The 17,323-nt window shown below is 44.6% G+C and overlaps 1 protein-coding gene across 2 annotated transcripts in view; it reads left to right on the top strand.

The window, feature by feature from the left end:
• The window catches only part of MYO3B (myosin IIIB), a 474,261-nt gene that overhangs the window by 297,176 nt on the left and 159,762 nt on the right, over window positions 1-17,323 (top strand). For both annotated transcript variants that reach the window (XM_070070709.2, XM_089328195.1), the window contains exons 26-28: window positions 14,194-14,305; window positions 14,806-14,968; window positions 17,161-17,241. In XM_070070709.2, coding sequence (XP_069926810.2) covers window positions 14,194-14,305; window positions 14,806-14,968; window positions 17,161-17,241 — 356 coding nt within the window. The remainder of the gene's footprint in view (window positions 1-14,193; window positions 14,306-14,805; window positions 14,969-17,160; window positions 17,242-17,323) is intronic.

Raw genomic sequence — 17,323 nt, 5'->3', positions numbered from 1 at the left:
TTATCTGTTTTCACATTGTATTATTAGGAACAAAAATGTTTAGGATTTTTGGGTCCTCTGGTTAATTGGCCTCTTTATCACTATATGATAACCTATTTTATTGCTGGTAGGTTTCTTTGTTTGCTTACTTGGTTGTTTGCTTTTGTCACTGAAATCCATTTTGTCTGATGATACCACATAAAGTCCCATTTTCATTTAACTAGGGTGAGTATGGTGTATCTGTTTCCTTTACCAGTGTGCATCATTATATTTGTGCATTTTGTAAGTGGCATATGGTTGCATTTTCTTTTTTATCTAGTCTAAAACTTTCTGCCCTTAGATTGGAGTGTTCTGACCATTTACATTTTAAAATTTTTATGTGTTTATCCCTTTATGTCAGAGACTGAAAGACACAGAGAGAAACAGACACAGAGCACGTGCCCATCTGCTGGCTCATTTCCCAAATGCCACAATAGCCAAGACCAGTCTGGGCCAAAAGTGGGAGCCAGAACCTCAATCCAGGTCTCCCACATGGTGGCAGGCAGGGATCCGGCTTTTGAGTCCCCATTGCTGCCTCTCAAGATGCACATTAGCAGGAACCTGGAATTGGGAGCAGAACCAGGACTTGAACCTGTACAGTCCATTAGGGGATGCAGGCATCTTAATGCTAGGCTAAACACCCACCCAAACCATTTACGCTTAGCATCATTATTCATTCAGTCCATCATTTTGCTATTTGTTTTTATGAACCTCATCTGTTCTTTGTTTCCTTTTCCTCCTTTTTGTTCCTCCTCTTCCTGTTCTCTTCACATTTATTATTTTGTAGATTTACTTTATCTTCTTTGTTGGCCCATTAGCCGCAACTCTTTATATTGTTATTTTAGGGCCTGCTTTATGATGTATAGTATACAGCTTTAATTTATTCTAGCCTTCCTTCAAGAAATATTATATCACTTCACATGTAATATAAAATTTTTACAGTAATTTACTGCAATTTCCCCTGACTTTTACACTGTTGTTGTCATACAAGTCACTTAACCATGTGTTATTAAACCCCACAATGTGAGGCTACCTCAAAAATCTACAGAAAAATTGAATTAAAATATAAGTTTATTTTTTGGTACAAAAATTCTATGCATAGTTTTTTTATGATACATATTTTTATGAGTTTTTTAATATCATTCATATGCATGGATTTTAGTTTTTTGCACTAAAACTTTTAATTCTATTTTCCTTAAACTTTTTGAAGTACTCCCATACATTATTTTTTCTTTAAATAGTCAAATATTGGGGCCTGGCCTTGTGGCACAGCAGGTTTAGTCACCAAGTGAAATGCTGGTATCCCATATGAATGCTGGTTGGGGTCCCAGCTGCTCCACTTCCAATCCAGCTCCTTATTAATGCACCGGAAAGCAGCAGAAGCTGGCCCAACTACTTGGGCCTGTACCAGCCACAAGGGAGATCCAGATGGAGTTCCATGCTCCTGCTTTGGCCTAGCCCAGCCCTGGTCATTGTAGCCATTTGGAAAATGAAGCATCGGATGGAAGATGTCTCTCTCTCTGTCTCTCCCTCTCTCCCTGTATCTCTATCTTTCAAATAAATCAATCTTTAAAAAAAAAAAAAATTGCCAAGGGCCGGCGCCGTGGCTCAGTAGACTAATCCTCCACCTAGCGGCGCCGGTACACCAGGTTCTAGTCCCGGTCGGGGTGCCGGATTCTGTCCCGGTTGCCCCTCTTCCAGGCCAGCTCTCTGCTATGGCCCGGGAGTGCAGTGGAGGATGGCCCAAGTGCTTGGGCCCTGCACCCCATGGGAGACCAGGAAAAGCACCTGGCTGCTGGCCTCGGATCAGCGTGGTGCGCCAGCCGCGGCGGCCTTTGGAGGGTGAACCAACAGTAAAGGAAGACCTTTCTCTCTGTCTCTCTCTCTCACTGTCCACTCTGCCTGTCAAAAAAAAAAAAAAAATAGCCAAGTATATTTTAAGGAGATATTAAATAATAAGAAAAACATCTTCTATTTTACCAACATAGCTCTTATAAGGTACTCTTCTTTCCTTTATGTAGATCCATATTTCCTCCTGGTGTTATTTTCCTTCAACATCAAGGACTTCCTTTAACATGTCTCAAATTGCAAGTCTTCTGGAAATGAATTATTTAGTTTTTGCATGACTGAAAAGTCTTTATTTTGCCTTTGTATTTGGAAGATACTTTTACTGGGTGTAGAATTTTCTTTTTATCTGTACTTTAAAGATTTGGTTCACTCTGATGGTTTGGATATTGAATATGCTACAAATGCTTGGCCCTCAGGTGGAGGAGATGGTGGAAATTTTAGGAGGTGAGTCCTACTGGGAGGCCCTTAGACCCTTGTGGAGATGCCCAGGGAAGGGAATTCTCATGAGAAGGCTGTTATAAAAGCCCCAGTTTGGGCCCACCCACTCTGTCTGCTTCCTGGCTTGCCGTGTGATCCTTCCTCCATATGAGCTTTGCCAATGCCATCTGCTATCTTCACCAGAGACCAAACCAGTGGAACTGCCCAGTCTTGGACTGAAACTTTCAAAACTGTGAGCCAAATAAGGCTTTTCTCTTTATAAGTTAATCGCCTCGGATGTTCTGTTACTGTAACAACAAAGCTGACATCCACTGTCTTCTCACTTGCATTGTTTCTGTTGAGAATTCTGCTGTCATATTTATCCTTGTTCCTATATATTTAATTTGTCTTTTTTCATTGGTCGCTTTTAAGATTTTCCCTTTATCACGAATGTTGAACAATTTGGCTTGAACTCCTTTTGGTATGGTTCTCTTGGACATTTGTTTCGTGTAGAATTCATTGAGTTTCTTGGATGTGTTGCTCTATAGTTTTCACTCAGTTTAGAAGTATTTTAACCATTATTTATTCAAACATTTTTTGTCCCCTTCTTTTTCCTCCTCCCCTCTAAGGAATCCAATTGCACGTGTTAAGGTCACTTGAAATCTCACTAATGTTCTTTTTATTTTTTAATTTTTCCTCTGTGTTTCTTCTTCTTCTTCTTCTTCTTTTTTTTTTTTTTTTTTTTTTTTTTTTTGGACAGGCAGAGTGGACAGTGAGAGAGAGAGACAGAGAGAAAGGTCTTCCTTTGCTGTTGGTTCACCCTCCAATGGCTGCCACGGCCGGCGCACCGCGCTGATCTGATGGCAGGAGCCAGGTACTTATCCTGGTCTCTCATGGGGTACAGGGCCCAAGTACTTGGGCCATCCTCCATTGCACTCCCTGGCCACAGCAGAGAGCTGGCCTGGAAGAGGGGCAACTGGGACAGAATCCGGCGCCCCGACCAGGACTAGAACCCGGTGTGCCGGCGCCGCAAGGTGGAGGATTAGCCTAGCGAGCCGCGGCGCCGGCCTGTATTTCATTTTGTATACTTTCTTTAAAAAAAAATTTTTTTTTTATTATCTTCCCTGTTAATACTGCCCTTGCTGTATCCCACAGGTTTTTTTTGTTTTTTGTTTTTTTTTGTTTTTTGTTTTTTGTTTTTAATTTGAAAGGCAGAGTTACAGATTGGCAGAGACAGAAAGAGAAGTCTTCCATCTGCTGGTTCACTCCCCAGATGGCCGCAACGGCCAGAGCTACGCCCATCCAAAGCCAGGAGCCAGGAGCTTCTTCCGGGTCTCTCACGTGGCTGCAGGGGACCAAGGGCTTGGACCATCATCAACTGGTTTCCCAGGACATAGCAAAGAGCTGGATCTGAAGTGGAGTAGCCAGGACTCAAACTGGTACCCATATAGGATGCCGGCACTGCAGGCAGTGGCTTTACCAGCTATGCCACAGCGTTGGCCCCCCATTTTGTATGCTTTCTACTGTCATACATTCGAGATCATTAGTCTTTTTATCTGCAGTATCTCACCTGTTGCTAACTCTATTTTGCACATTTTTCAATCAAATATCATAGACTTGATTTAAAAAATTCTTTTTAGGTCTTTTCTGTATCTTTCTCTACTAAATTTTTCCAATATTTGGGATATAATTAAAGTAACATTTCCAATGTTCTCTGTTAATTTTACTATCTTTGTTACTTTCAGATCCATTTTGCTTGGTTGATTTTTCTCGTCATTATGGGTCATATTTTCCTGCATATCTGGTAGTCTTGACTAGATGCCCAGTAATGCTAGTCTTATGTTTTTAGATGCTAGATATTTTTGTTTCCTCATAAATGCCTTTGCATTTTGGTCTGGAATGCAGTTAAATTACTTGGAAACATTGTATCCTTCTGGGTCTCACTTTCAAGTTTTATAGGTGGAAACAGAGCTGTGTTTTTGACTAGTATTTCCTCATTACTGAAGCAAGATCCTCAGTACTCTCCCCATTGTCCTGTGAATCACGCTGTCAGCCGTTTGGCCTGGAGGAACAGGCACCCTTCCCAGCCTGACGTGAGCACCAGGCGCTGCTTCCTCTACTTCTCCAGATAGTTCATTCCCCAGTCTTGAGTGGTTTCCTCCTACACATATGCTAATCAGTACTCTACTGAATACTTCAGATCTTCCCTAGATCTTCTAGGTTCCCTCGTTTTTTACCTCTTGTCTAGTATTCTGCCCTCCAAATTCTATCTGCCTTGTGTGTCTTCCAACCCGTGGTGGTAGGGTCTGAAGTTTGGTCCTTGAAGTATAAGTTCAGTTGTGCCCACAGTGTGTCTGGAAAAGACCAAGTCTGACTCTTTACAAGAAAGAGAAGAACCTCCCCTCACTAGCAGATGATTAGAACACACAAAGTATCCAGCATTTCTCACCATTTCAAATCCTTTGGATGAATTTGCCTCTTGGTTGATACAGAGCCCATCCTGAATGGTGTCCAGGGACACCTTCCTCTTCGTTCCATCTTCATACTTTTGTCAGTATCTTCTACCCCTCTGCTCTCTCTTTAAGGTCCTGCTGTCTTAGAAGCAAAGACTAGAGGTTCTTGGGCACCTGATCATCTTTGTCTCTGGCTTCATCCTGGAAGGGCAATGTTTGGTCATTACAGTTTCTTAGATCAGTTTCCCTCGCACTCCACAGAGTGGAACCATTAACAAGACCAAAAGTCTTCCCCCTTCCAAGATGGACCAGTCTCATAGGAGAACTTAGGTTTATTTAACAAAGGCTCTGTTTCTCTATTTTGTCTTATCAAAGATTGTCTTCATTTTCTCTAAAGAGCGCAAGAAAGGACTGTGAGGAAAAGCAAAAGAGAATGCCCTTTCTGCATCAAAGCTAATTTTTTTCAAGTTAAAAGGTTAAATAAGCTTTTTAGGTGAGCCAAGAAATTCACCGAATCAATTTGATGAGGAACGTGTCTATTCCAAGCAACAGCATTCTGTTGAGCCCTTATGTGGAACGCATAATAAAGAGTAACATGGAAAGACCACTGTACTTAAACAAACATGAAGTCAAAGGAGATTAATGCTTCCCAAATGTCCAATTTTTTTATGTAGAAAAATTTGTATTTTTTAAACCAACTGCATATTTGTTGAATGCATTTTCTTTTTTTTTTAATAAAGATATATTTTATTTATATGAAAGGCAGAGGTAGAAGCAGAAACAGAGAGAGAGATCTTCCATCTGCTGGTTCACTCCCATATGGCAGCAATGGCCAGGGCTGGGAGCTTCACTGGGACCTCTAACATGGGCGCAGGTTCCATGGACTTGGGCCATCTTTTGCTGCTTTCTCAATGCATTAACAGGAAGCTAGGTTTAAAGTGGAGCAGCCAGGGCACCAACCAGCATCCATATGGGATGCAGGTATTGCAGGCTGTGGCTTAACAACACTTAACAGGTGTTGCAGGCTGCGCCACAATGCAGGCCCCAGGTTTGTATTTTTATGTAGGCAAATCAACCTTTTCTGGCAAGAAGTCGCATTTAATGTACACCTTTTCATCAAAAGTTAAACTTTATTAGCTGAAATCATATCAGTTTTTTTTTTTAAATCAATGATGTAGAAGTCAAGAGACCTAGATAATAATGCTTGCCTTTGTCATTTACTTTCTGTCTTCTTGGATAAGTCATTTCATATCACTGAGAGTGGTTTTCTTCATCAGGATAAAGAAGACTTAATGCTCCAGAGATATCATTTGTAGTGGTTTAAAAATATGACAGCATTGGCCGGCGCTGCGGCTCACTAGGCTAATCCTCCGCCTTGCGGCGCCGGCACACCGGGTTCTAGTCCTGGTCGGGGCGCCAGATTCTGTCCTGGTTGCCCCTCTTCCAGGCCAGCTCTCTGCTGTGGCCCAGGGAAGGCAGTGGAGGATGGCCCAAGTGCTTGGGCCCTGCACCCCATGGGAGACCAGGATAAGTACCTGGCTCCTGCCTTCGGATCAGTGCAATGCGCTGGCCGCAGCACGCCAACCTTGGCGGCCATTGGAGGGTGAACCAACGGCAAAAGGAAGACCTTTCTCTCTGTCTCTCTCTCTCTCATTGTCCACTCTGCCTGTCAAAAAAATAAATAAATAAATAAAAAATGACAGCATCTAAAAATTATCTAATACTCCTCTCTTCAAGGGGGTAGAAACTAATTTGTCTGTCATTGATTGTTATCTTAGTGACTTACTTCTAATGAATAAGAAAACATGGAAGGGAGCCGGCGCTGTGGCGTAACAGGTAACGCCACTGCCTGCAGTGCAGGCATCCCATATGGACGCCGGTTTGAGTCCTGGCTGCTCCACTTCAGATCCAGCTGTCTGCTATGGCATGGGAGGGCAACAGAGGATGGCCCAAGTCCTTGGGCCCCTGCACCTAAGTGGGAGACCCGGAAGATGCTCCTGGCTCCTGGCTTTGGATCAGCGCAGCTGCAGCTGTTGCGGCTAACCGGGGAGTGAACCAACAGATGGAAGACTCTGTCTCTCTCTCTGCCTCTGCTTCTCTGTAACTCTGCCTTTCAAATAAATTAATTAACTAATTAGTTAAATCTTAAGAGAAGAAAAATGGAAGAAGAGATAATGTGTCACTTTTAAGGCTAGATCATAAAAGCATTGTGAAATCTTGCTGTCTTCCTCTGGGATCTTTTATTCTGAGGAAAGCCATCCTTTATGTGATGAAGATTCTCAAGCAGTTCTCTGGAGAGGCCTGTGTAACAAGGAACTGAGGCCTCTTCCCAACAGCCAATGAGGAACTGGGGTGTCCTCCCAACAGCCAATGAGGAACTAAGGCCTCCTGCCAAAAGCTATGTTGTTGAATCATCTTAGAAATCAATCCTCCAGGGGCCAGTGCTGTGCCGGCATCCCATTTGGGCACCTGTTCAAGTCCTGGCTGCTCCACTTCTGATCCAGCTCTCTGCTATGGCCTGGAAAAGCAGTGGAACATGGCCCAAGTCCTTGGGCCCCTACACCCGCCTGGAGACCTGGAAGAAGCTCCTGGCTCCTGGCTTCGGGTCAGCGCAGCTCTGGCCATTGCTTTCATCTGGGCAGTGAACCAGCGGATGGAAGACCTCTCTCTTTCTCTCTGCTTCTGCCTCTCTATAACTCTACCTTTCAAATAAATAAGTTAAAAAAAAAAAAGGAAGAGAAAGGGAGAAAGAAAGAGACAGAAAGAAAGAGGGTGAAAGGGAAGTGAGGAAGAGAGGAAAGAAGGGAGGCAAGGCAAAGGCAAAGGCAAAGGCAAGGAAAGAAGAATCCTCCAGCCTGGTTCTAGGCTTCAGAGAATTACAGAAGGGGCTGCCAATTTGACTAATCTCAGACCTTAAGCCATAACTGCTTAGATAAGCTCCCTAATTCTTGACCCCTTGAAATCTTGAGATGGTAAATACCTGTTTTGAATTTTGAGATAATTTGTTATGCAGCAATAGAAAGCTAACATATCCTAGAACCTTTCAAACTCTTCTAGTGTATGGTTCTATAATGTAAATGTAGGAGGATGTATCTCTAGTTGTCTGTTGCTTTTATTGACATTCCACAGATCATTTTTTGCCTGTTATTAAAGGCTCTTCCTTGAATAGCCTGAATTCCATACAACAAAACATGTCAGAAAACTGAACAGTATTTTTGAGCGGAGATATTTTTCAACTTGATATTTACTGTTTTGATTGCCTAAGTGGTTTCATAAAATGAGATCTTAGAAAATGTATTACCTGCCATAGAATTCTGGAGCAAGGAGGATTCTTAGGTCACTGGGAGGCCTTCAGAGGTTTGTGGATCCCTTGACATTGTGTGCGATGTATTGTGTTTACAGTATTTTCCAAAATAGAATGTGTATAGCTTTTATCAAATTTTATAGTCTTGGGCCTCCTATATCCTTCCCTCTCCAAAAAAGAGTTAAGTCTCACTTATTGGTTCCTATTCCCATATGCTATTCCCATATGTCAGAATTTAGGTACAGAGAGGTGAGTGACTTACCCATGATTAGAGACAGAGCTCTTCTTTTTGGGGGTTTCTTTCTTTCTTTCTTTCTTTCTTTCTTTCTTTCTTTCTTTCTTTCTTTCTTTTCTTTTCTTTCTTTCTTTCTTTCTTTTTTTTTTTTTTTTTTTTTTTTTTTGACAGAGTGGACAGTAAAAGAGAGAGACAGAGAGAAACGTCTTCCTTTTTCCATTGGTTCACCTCCCAATGGCCGCTGCGGCCGGCGCACTGTGCTGATCCGAAGCCAGGAGCCAGGTGCTTCTCCTGGTCTCCCATGCAGGTGCAGGGCCCAAGCACTTGGACCATCCTCCACTGCACTCCCGGGCCACAGCAGAGAGCTGGCCTGGAAGAGGGGCAACCGGGACAGAATCTGGGGCCCCAACAGGGACTAGAACTCCTGGGTGCTGGCGCCGGCAGACAGAGGATTAGCCTAGTGAGCCGCTTCGGCCCTCTTTCTTTTTTTTAAGCTAGCAAAGCAAAGAGCAGTCAGGAGGGGCTCCAAGGAAAGAATTGCCCATGAAATTTCCCATTTGGGTCTTTTACACACAAAGTGACTACCTAGCTTTAACCAATCAGGGAAGAAGCAGAATAACAGCTGATGACCAATCAAAGGGCTGGTATAACAATCAGAGGTTGGGATAACAACCAATCAGAGGCAAGGATGAAGTCCATTAGAGGGGTGTCAGGAGTGCTAGCGTTAGAAAACTAAATGCTGCTACATGCAGCCTCTGGGAGGAGGCAAGCACTCTGTCCATTCTTAAAGGGACTCTGCCACTTTTTCCATTCTGAAAGAAACAAATCTCTTCTGAGGCTTCACTCAGTGCTCATACCCCTATCTGCGTGATAAATTCTATCTACAAGAGGCATCTCAGGGAAGAACTGGATGACTCAATGTCCTCAAGAGTCCAGACCTTCAAGATAGACCTTTATGTTATTATTTTGCTACTACATGTCTTCTGCTCATTTAACTCATCCAGAGGTTTCAGGAAGGGAGTGGAATTGATCTCCCCAAAAGACCCTCCTTTTGGCAATAATCTCCACTTGATTCTGTTCAGTTAAGCCTTTACGCTGATGCAAACAGGAGCTCTAAATGCTTTTTCACCACGATACCAATAGAATCCAAAATACTCCATCGAAGAAACATATACTGCTTCTCTGACTCGATAACTATGGGCATACCACTTGTCTGTTTCTTCAATATTTTTTGAAATTTAACCTCTGAGGCTGGCGCTGCAGCTCACTAAGCTAATCCTCTGCCTGTGGTGTCGGCACTCTGGGTTCTAGTCCCAGTTGGGGCACCGGGTTCTGTCCCGGTTGCTCCTCTTCCAGATCAGCTCTCTGCTGTGGCCTGGGAGGGCAGTGGAGGATGGCCCAAGTACCTGGGCCCTGCACCTGCATGGGAGACCAGGAGAAGCACCTGGCTCCTGGCTTCGGATCAGCACAGCGCACAGACCATAGCGGCCATTTGGGGGGTGAACCAACGGAAAAAGGAAAAGCAAATCAAACGGAAAAAGGAAGAAGACCTTTCTCTCTGTCTCTCCACTGTCTAACTCTGCCTGTCAAAAAGAAAGAAAGAAAGGAAGGAAGGAAGGAAGGAAGGAAGGAAGGAACTTAACATCTTCATAGTTATTTTACCTATATCTTCTGGAATTCAGCCATACATGAATTGTATCATCATAAATTAAGAGGTTTGAGTTGAAAGGCTACAAAAGTTAAGTTCTAATACTTACATTAGTTCAAGACACAGTCTCGCTACTTAGAACGAATATCACAGATGCCTGAAAAATACAACCTGGAACCCATCCTGCATCCTCTGTCTTGCACGGTGCTGGTCATTCAGTAGGTTCTCTATAAATACTTCCTTACCAATTGCATTGAGCATTTACCATAAGCAAGCCTAGGCTGCTTAATGCCAAGGGAGCCCAGATTATAAATGGCCTTGCCTAAATGTATAGGAAATCCCAGTTCAGCCACTGACTTTTACACCTTCAGTTAATGTGTACCTCAACTTTCTCAGGACACTCACCCCATATGGATTTACCATCTATTCCCATCGTCGTGTATACCAGGACATACCTTTTTGCCTTGACTAAAGCCAGTTCAGAAAAGTTAAGACTGAAGTGACAATCCTGGGGAAACTGGGCAGAAGAACCTACATACGCTGGTGCAATGAGCTACCCAGACAGGACTCAGTGTAACTCCGTACTGTCCCTCCTCCCACGCAGCTCAGGAAAACATCTGTGAGCCGTTCCTGAGCTTAGCCAAATGACCTGGCATCTGCTAGTCCTGGCCACCATGCAGGGGTCTGAGAGTTGCTGCCTTCCTCTCCAAAGGTAGGAAGAGAGACTCGGACCCTGAGACTCATCCCAGGATCTCTCAACGCAGATATTTCCAGCATTCTATCCTGACTTGTAAAACCATCTTTTGTTTTGGTAAAACAATCTTTTTTTTTTTTTTTTTTTTTTTTTTTTTTTTTTTTGACAGGCATAGTGGACAGTGAGAGAGAAACAGAGAGAAAGGTCTTCCTTTTGCCGTTGGTTCACCCTCCAATGGCCGCCGCAGCCAGCGCGCTGCGGCCGGCATACCGCGCTGATCCGATGGCAGGAGCCAAGTACTTCTCCTGGTCTCCCATGGGGTGCAGGGCCCAAGCACTTGGGCCATCCTCCACTGCACTCCCTGGCCACAGCAGAGAGCTGGCCTGGAAGAGGGGCAACCAGGACAGAATCCAGCACCCCGACCGGGACTAGAACCCGGGGTGCCGGCGCCGCAAGGCGGAGGATTAGCCTAGTGAGCTACAGCGCCGGCCTGGTAAAACAATCTTATAACATAAAGATAATGTCAGTGACTCATGTGCTGGTCAAGTATGTTTATTTTTCTATAAACAGAAAGATAGGGATATATTTAGCAGCAAGAAGGGAACATGTTTCATATTTTGATGATTTTTTTTCCAAAAAGTAAAAATACTTCTGTTTTTAAAAGTAATTTTAAAATAACAGATTAATTTTATCTAAGGAATGTCAGAGAAATCCTTTGACAAGGAAATTAAGTTTATTTTTGAGCATTCAAGGGGTTGAATTTAATTATGGGTGGCAGTAAAGAAAAAATCCTTGTAAGTTTTCTAAACAAGAACTATGGTAAGATTTTATAAAAGGAAAACATATTCAATAAATTATATATACTTTTTAATATTTATTTATTTGAAAGAGTTACACAGAGAGAGGAGAGGCAGAGAGAGAGTTCTTCCATCTGATGGTTCACTCCACAACTGACCGCAATGGCCAGAGCTGCTCTGATCCGAAGCCAGGAGCCAGGCACTTCTTCTGGGTCTCCCACATGGGTGCAGGGGCCCAAGGATTTGGGCCATCTTCTACTGCTTTCCCAGGCTATAGCAGAGAGCTAGATTGGAAGTGGAATAGCTGGGACTTGAACCAGCACCCATATGGGCTGCTGGCACTTCAGGCCAGTGCGTTAACCCGTTGTGCCACAGTGCCATCCCCAACAAATTATATTTTTAAAACAATGGAGTGGAGCAGGTGTTTGCTGCAGTGGTTAAGATACCACTTGGGATATCAGTGCTTGGTTTTGAGTCCCAGCTCCACTTCCTGCTAAGGTGCACCCTGGGAGGCAGCAGATGATGGCGCAAGTACCTGGGTCCCTGCCAAACACATGGGAGACCAATACTGAGCCTCTGACTCCTGACTCCTAGTCCTGCCTGTTGTAGGGATTTGGGGAGTGAATAAGCAGATGGAAGATCTTCCTCTGTCTCTCTGTCTTTCAAATAAAAGGAAAATGAATAAATTAAAAACAGAGAATAAAGAACAAGGGAAAGAGGAGGAAAATATCCTTTTAGTAGTGATACAGAATAACCCCTAAAACTGGCTGAAGAGTTGTTATGGAACCCCCCAAAACTGGGTCCATTCACCTTATGCACAGATAGCCAATCACTGACTTTGGTGGTAGGAAAACAGAGGTGTCAAATACAAAGCGCAGAGCCAGGAGCCAGGCAGCTGTCAGTTCCGGGGCTCCCTGGGGGTTAGGGGCTTGGGTTTCTTACAGATTGACCTTGGGGCTCAGAGGTGCATGTGCAGCTCATATCCAGGGTCCTGGTTGGTCTGCAATGCTCGTGACCCTACTTCAGTTGGTCAACAATACCATGTCTTTTAGGGAGATTTTATGATGGCAAAGTGGGCTTCAGTCTGTCTAGGAGCTACCTGCTGGCGGTAGTTACTTTTTACTCTGGGTCTGGAGTTCCTGGCAGAGAAATCCTTCAAGACAAGAGTGACCATTAAGACGTTATCCGTTGGAGAAAGAAATGATCTCAGGACTCTTGGTGATTAGAACCGGTGATTTGGGAGTTTATAGGGCCGTAGGCTACCTCGCTCCCTTGATTCTTTGAGTTGATTTTAAAAACAACACAGGGAAACTTTGAGCTAAGGGAAGAGGCTGGGGGATGGAGACCCCGTGGTCTAGCATCTGCATGCCAGGCATCGTAGAGGAGCTGGGTTTCAGTAGTGATGGCATCACAGAACCTAGGAAGGCTTTTCTGACCTTCCCCTGAAGCGCGTCTTAAGATCCTCAAGTGAGAGGCGCACTCCCTATACCCACAGAAAGGGAATATCCTTGTCGCTGAAGACACAGGGACATGGAAAGGAAACCAAACAAAAAGACCCAGCTAAATCCCACTCTCCCCGCACACAGCCCCGTGTGTCACCATTTGATCACTCTGTTTCCAGAACTATTCACATCTTCAGCAACCCTGGCGTAAAAATACACAGGTTTAGTGGTGTCTTTGGGTCTTCATTTCTTCAGGAAGGCTCCTCTGTCATGTGAAACTTCAATACGTTCTGTGTACTTCTCTCTTGTTAGTCTGTCTTTTGTGATAGGGACCTCAGCCATGAACCGAGACTGGATGAAGAGAAGAGATTTTTCCTTCCTTCCAGTGGAAGTCTTTGAATCTACCCAGAAACTCTTTGATCTGAAAGTTCAGAAGTTCACAAAAAATGAAGTAATTTAAGAAAACAAATGTGGTTTTGGTGGTTGCATCGAGGAAACCTATCTGCTGTAGACCATGAGGAAGACGTGTGGCTCCCAGGGAGAATCAGTAGCATTGAGCTGTGATCATTTTTGCTATCTACAAATGACTTCAGATGGGACTTTTCAAAGCCGAGTCAAAATATGCACAGTAGGATTTGAATTATTTTTGTAATAGTAATATTAACATTTAAATTGTGAGTTTCACCAGGGAAGCTGTCTCTGTCTGAATTTCAGCTTTCTAAAAGGATTAGAGATTTTGATTCTGCATGCAGGACATCAAGCCTGTGTTGATTATGAATTAACAAAGCAACAGTTAAAGAAAATATACATATAGAAAACATAAAAGTACATAGCAGCCAAGTTAACAAGCATACATTATGTATCTTTCACTAGCTAGTGTATTATTGTTGGAGCTTAAGAAATACTTATGGGGCAGACATTTGAGGTAGCAGTTAAGCTGCCATTGGAGGTGCCCATATTCTGTTAGCAGGGTGCCTGGGTTTGAGTCCTGGCTCCACATCCCAATCCAGCTCCCTGCTAATTCATTTCCTAGGAGGAAGCAGGTGATGGTTAAAGTATTTGGGCCCTGCCACCCACGTGGAGAACCCAGGTTGAGTTCAGGGCTCCTGACTTCAGCCTGACCCAGCTTGGCTCTTGCTGGCATTTGGGGAATGAACCAGCAGGTGGGAGATCTCTCTCTCTCTCCCTCATTCTCTTTCTGCCTTTCACACAAAAATGGGAAAAAAGGAGAAATATTAGCTATTATAAAACAAGGCTTATCAATGGGCTTGGAGTAATTCTATCACACTAATCAGAGGATGACCGAGGGTGCTTCATTTGAGTCTTTTATTTCCTAGGTATTATTACTTGGCATTCAGAGCACATCAGACGCCTCCTCCCAGCAAAGAGAGCTGCGTTGCTATCTTGGAAAAGTCCAGATTGGAACACTGGGTTCTGGGAAAAACAAAGGTACCACTTTCTTTATTGTTGAGAGGGTCACCTGTAGTGCTTTACTGTTTGCCTTTGTCCCTTGCGACATAAATAGCTCTGTGAACTGTGTAGCTGAGCAGGCCAGGCCCCACCTAATAGTGACTTTGCTGGTCTTGAGTCAGGAGCCCAGAGACATTTGGGATCAGACGAAGCAGTTTTGTTCACTGTGCTGTATGTTAAACCAAGGACCATTTAGCGTTTCTAGAATGAGGTCTTTGAGCTGACTTTAGCAGGTCCCCTCTGTCAGCACTGTTATGCTAGTACCACATATAAATACACAAATCCTGTCAATGACAGTGATGGACCTGTTTAGACTTTTGTCTGTGTTTCCTTTAGACACATCTTGCATTTATTTATTGCATTCCCTGATTATTAGTTTTGTCACGTGTAGCTTTTCATTTGGGAGAACATCATGTCCCTGCTGAAGTAGATTGAGTGTCTGGCCTATTTGTAATGCTCAAACCAATGTCTTGTTTCAGGTTTTTCTCAAATATTACCATGTTGAGCAATTAAATTTGCTACTGCAAGAAGTCCTGGGCAGAGTGGTTGTGCTGCAGGCATATACCAAGGGCTGGCTCGCGGCCAGGAGATACAAGCGAGTCCGAGAGAAGAGAGAGAAGGGGGCCACGGCCATCCAGTCAGGTGAATCCTTCTGAGAAACAGTGCCCTGAGCCTGGCATTGCATTTAGTGCTGGGGCTGTCACCTGTCACTCTCTGTGGTTGTTCCCCTTTCTTCCTCCTTTCTTTCTTTCCTCCTTGTTTCAGCAAACAGTTATCAAGTGGCAGTGGCAGGGCGAGTGCTGGGGATGCAAGTAGCCATGAGAAGCCTGTCTTGGTCTCCAACCAGGCAGAGAGGCAGACCAGTCACCCAACAGCCATCACCCACTGTGATGGGTGGGAAGATACAAGCAGGAAGAGTGGGCCCGTGATGGCAACCCCCACCCCTGCAGCCATGGGCCCCGACTCCTTAAATGACGAATACGGTACGCTTCCAGCCTGTGACCAGGTTTCCCATCGTACAGTGACTAATGCCATTTCCAGAAGGCTTCTCCATCCGACACGGAACTGGTGAGCCTAGGGGGAGAGTCGCCCGGGGGAGCTGTCCCGCGCCTGGCCCGGTCAGTGCCTCTCGGATGCCATGCCTGTGTCACCTTTGCCACACACAGCACTGGTGCCCCTGCGCTTTGACCCAGCCGTTGTGAAAGCACCAGATCTCCAACAGAGTGGACGATTTCCTTTGTGCCCTCCTAACCTGGAGTCACAATGCGCCTCAGTCCTTCTGGGACGTCACGAGCAACCCCAGCTGCGCTTCCGCATTCTGATGCTCAGGCTGAGGTGGGGGAGCCAAGCCCCTCCTGCTCCCAGGGCTAGGAGGTGGCTTCGTGCTCAGCTCCTTATCTAAAGGACTTAACCTGCCCGGTCAGTTGGTTTCTTTCTTCTCTCCTCTTTGTCTTCTGTGCCTTCTCCCTTCCCTTCGGAAATTTCCCCCTCCCTTAGCATAGGAGCGAAGTCCAGAAAGTTTACGGAGGGGAGGGTATCTGGTATAGTGGTTGAGATTCTGTTTGGGATGCCCACGTCTGATACTGGAGTGCCTAATTCAAGTCCCAACTCTCCTTCTGATTCCAGCTTTCTGCTAATGCTCACTGTGGGAGGCAGCCGGTGGTGGTTCAAGTACTTGGGTCCCTGTTACCTGCATGGGAGACCCAGGAGATTCCAGGTTTCGGCCTAGAATGGCTTTCGCAGTTGTGGGCGTCTGGGGAGTGAACCAGTAGGTGGGAGATCTGTCTCTGTCTCCCTGCCTTGCAAATAAATGAAAAATAAATACAATTTTAAAAAATTATTTGAAATTCAAGAAGTTCGTGGGGATTGAATTAAAAGTACGAGTTTATTTTGGTACAATTTATTTTTCATAATAGGTAGAAAATGGCTATTATAAACTGCATGGATTGCAGAATTTTTTTTGCATCAAAATAAACTCACAAGATAGGCAACGTGGGGCAGTCGGCTAGGCTGCCACTTGGGGCAACTGCATCCTATATCTGAGTGCTGGTTGGAGTCCCTGTTTCTCCGCTTCCAATCCAGCTTCCTGCTAATGTACTTAGGAGGGCAACAAAGGATAGTCCCTGTTCCTCATGTTGGAGAGACAGGAGTTCCTGGCTCCTGGCTTTGGCCTGACCCAGCCCTGGCTGTTGAGGGCATTTGGAGAGTGAACCAGCAGATAGAAGATTTCTCCCTCCCTCCATCCCTCCCTCTCTCTCTCTGTTGTTCTTTCAAATTAATTAATTGATTACAAATAGACTCTGCCTTTTACTTCCGTTGTCCCTGAACTTGTTGAAGGACCCTCATCATCCTGCTTTAGAGTTCACCCCCACAGGGCTAGTGCTGTGCTTCTTAGTTTCCTCCTGCACTCCCCCTCTTACTCTTTTCTCTCTTCCAACTTTCATGTCTATAGATTTTTTCCCAAATAAGAATTACTGAAAGAGGCCATTCCCGGGCTTTCCCACATCCGCCCAGGCAAGCCCTCCTAACCCACACCATATCCCTTAGAATGCCAGGGAGCTACTTCACCCAGGGCTGGGAGTACCATGTGATCCGCAAGTGGAAGCCAGGGTGTTCTGGAAAAACAACTCAGAGGCATGTTACAGAGCACGCCATGAGTACAGACAGTCCCCTCTCCTCCTCCGTAGCACACGTATCTCTGCTTATTTTGCTCAGCGAGAAAGCCGGAGGGAGGCGGCGAGGGGTAATAGATTGGAGGGGAAAACAGCTTATATCAATTCCCTGGCACGTTCCTAAATTAGTGTCATTCCCAGCACATGGTTTTATATTTTTAGCCTGGAGAGGATATGATGCTCGGAGGAAATTTAAGAAAATAAGCAACAGAAGGAGGGAGTCTGCTGTTCATATTCAAGCAGGTAATTAAAACATCATTTCTACAGTGTCCACTTGAAATGTTCTGTGATTAAGTTCTAGTGAGCTTAGCAAAGAGGGAAGGTT

Source organism: Oryctolagus cuniculus, chromosome 3 (assembly GCF_051225735.1).
Source record: "Oryctolagus cuniculus isolate XC-2025 breed Fujian yellow rabbit chromosome 3, ASM5122573v1, whole genome shotgun sequence".
NCBI classification, from domain to species: Eukaryota; Metazoa; Chordata; class Mammalia; order Lagomorpha; family Leporidae; genus Oryctolagus; species Oryctolagus cuniculus.
Note: the sequence above shows the minus strand (reverse complement) of the source record. Positions and strands in the feature narration are given on the sequence as shown.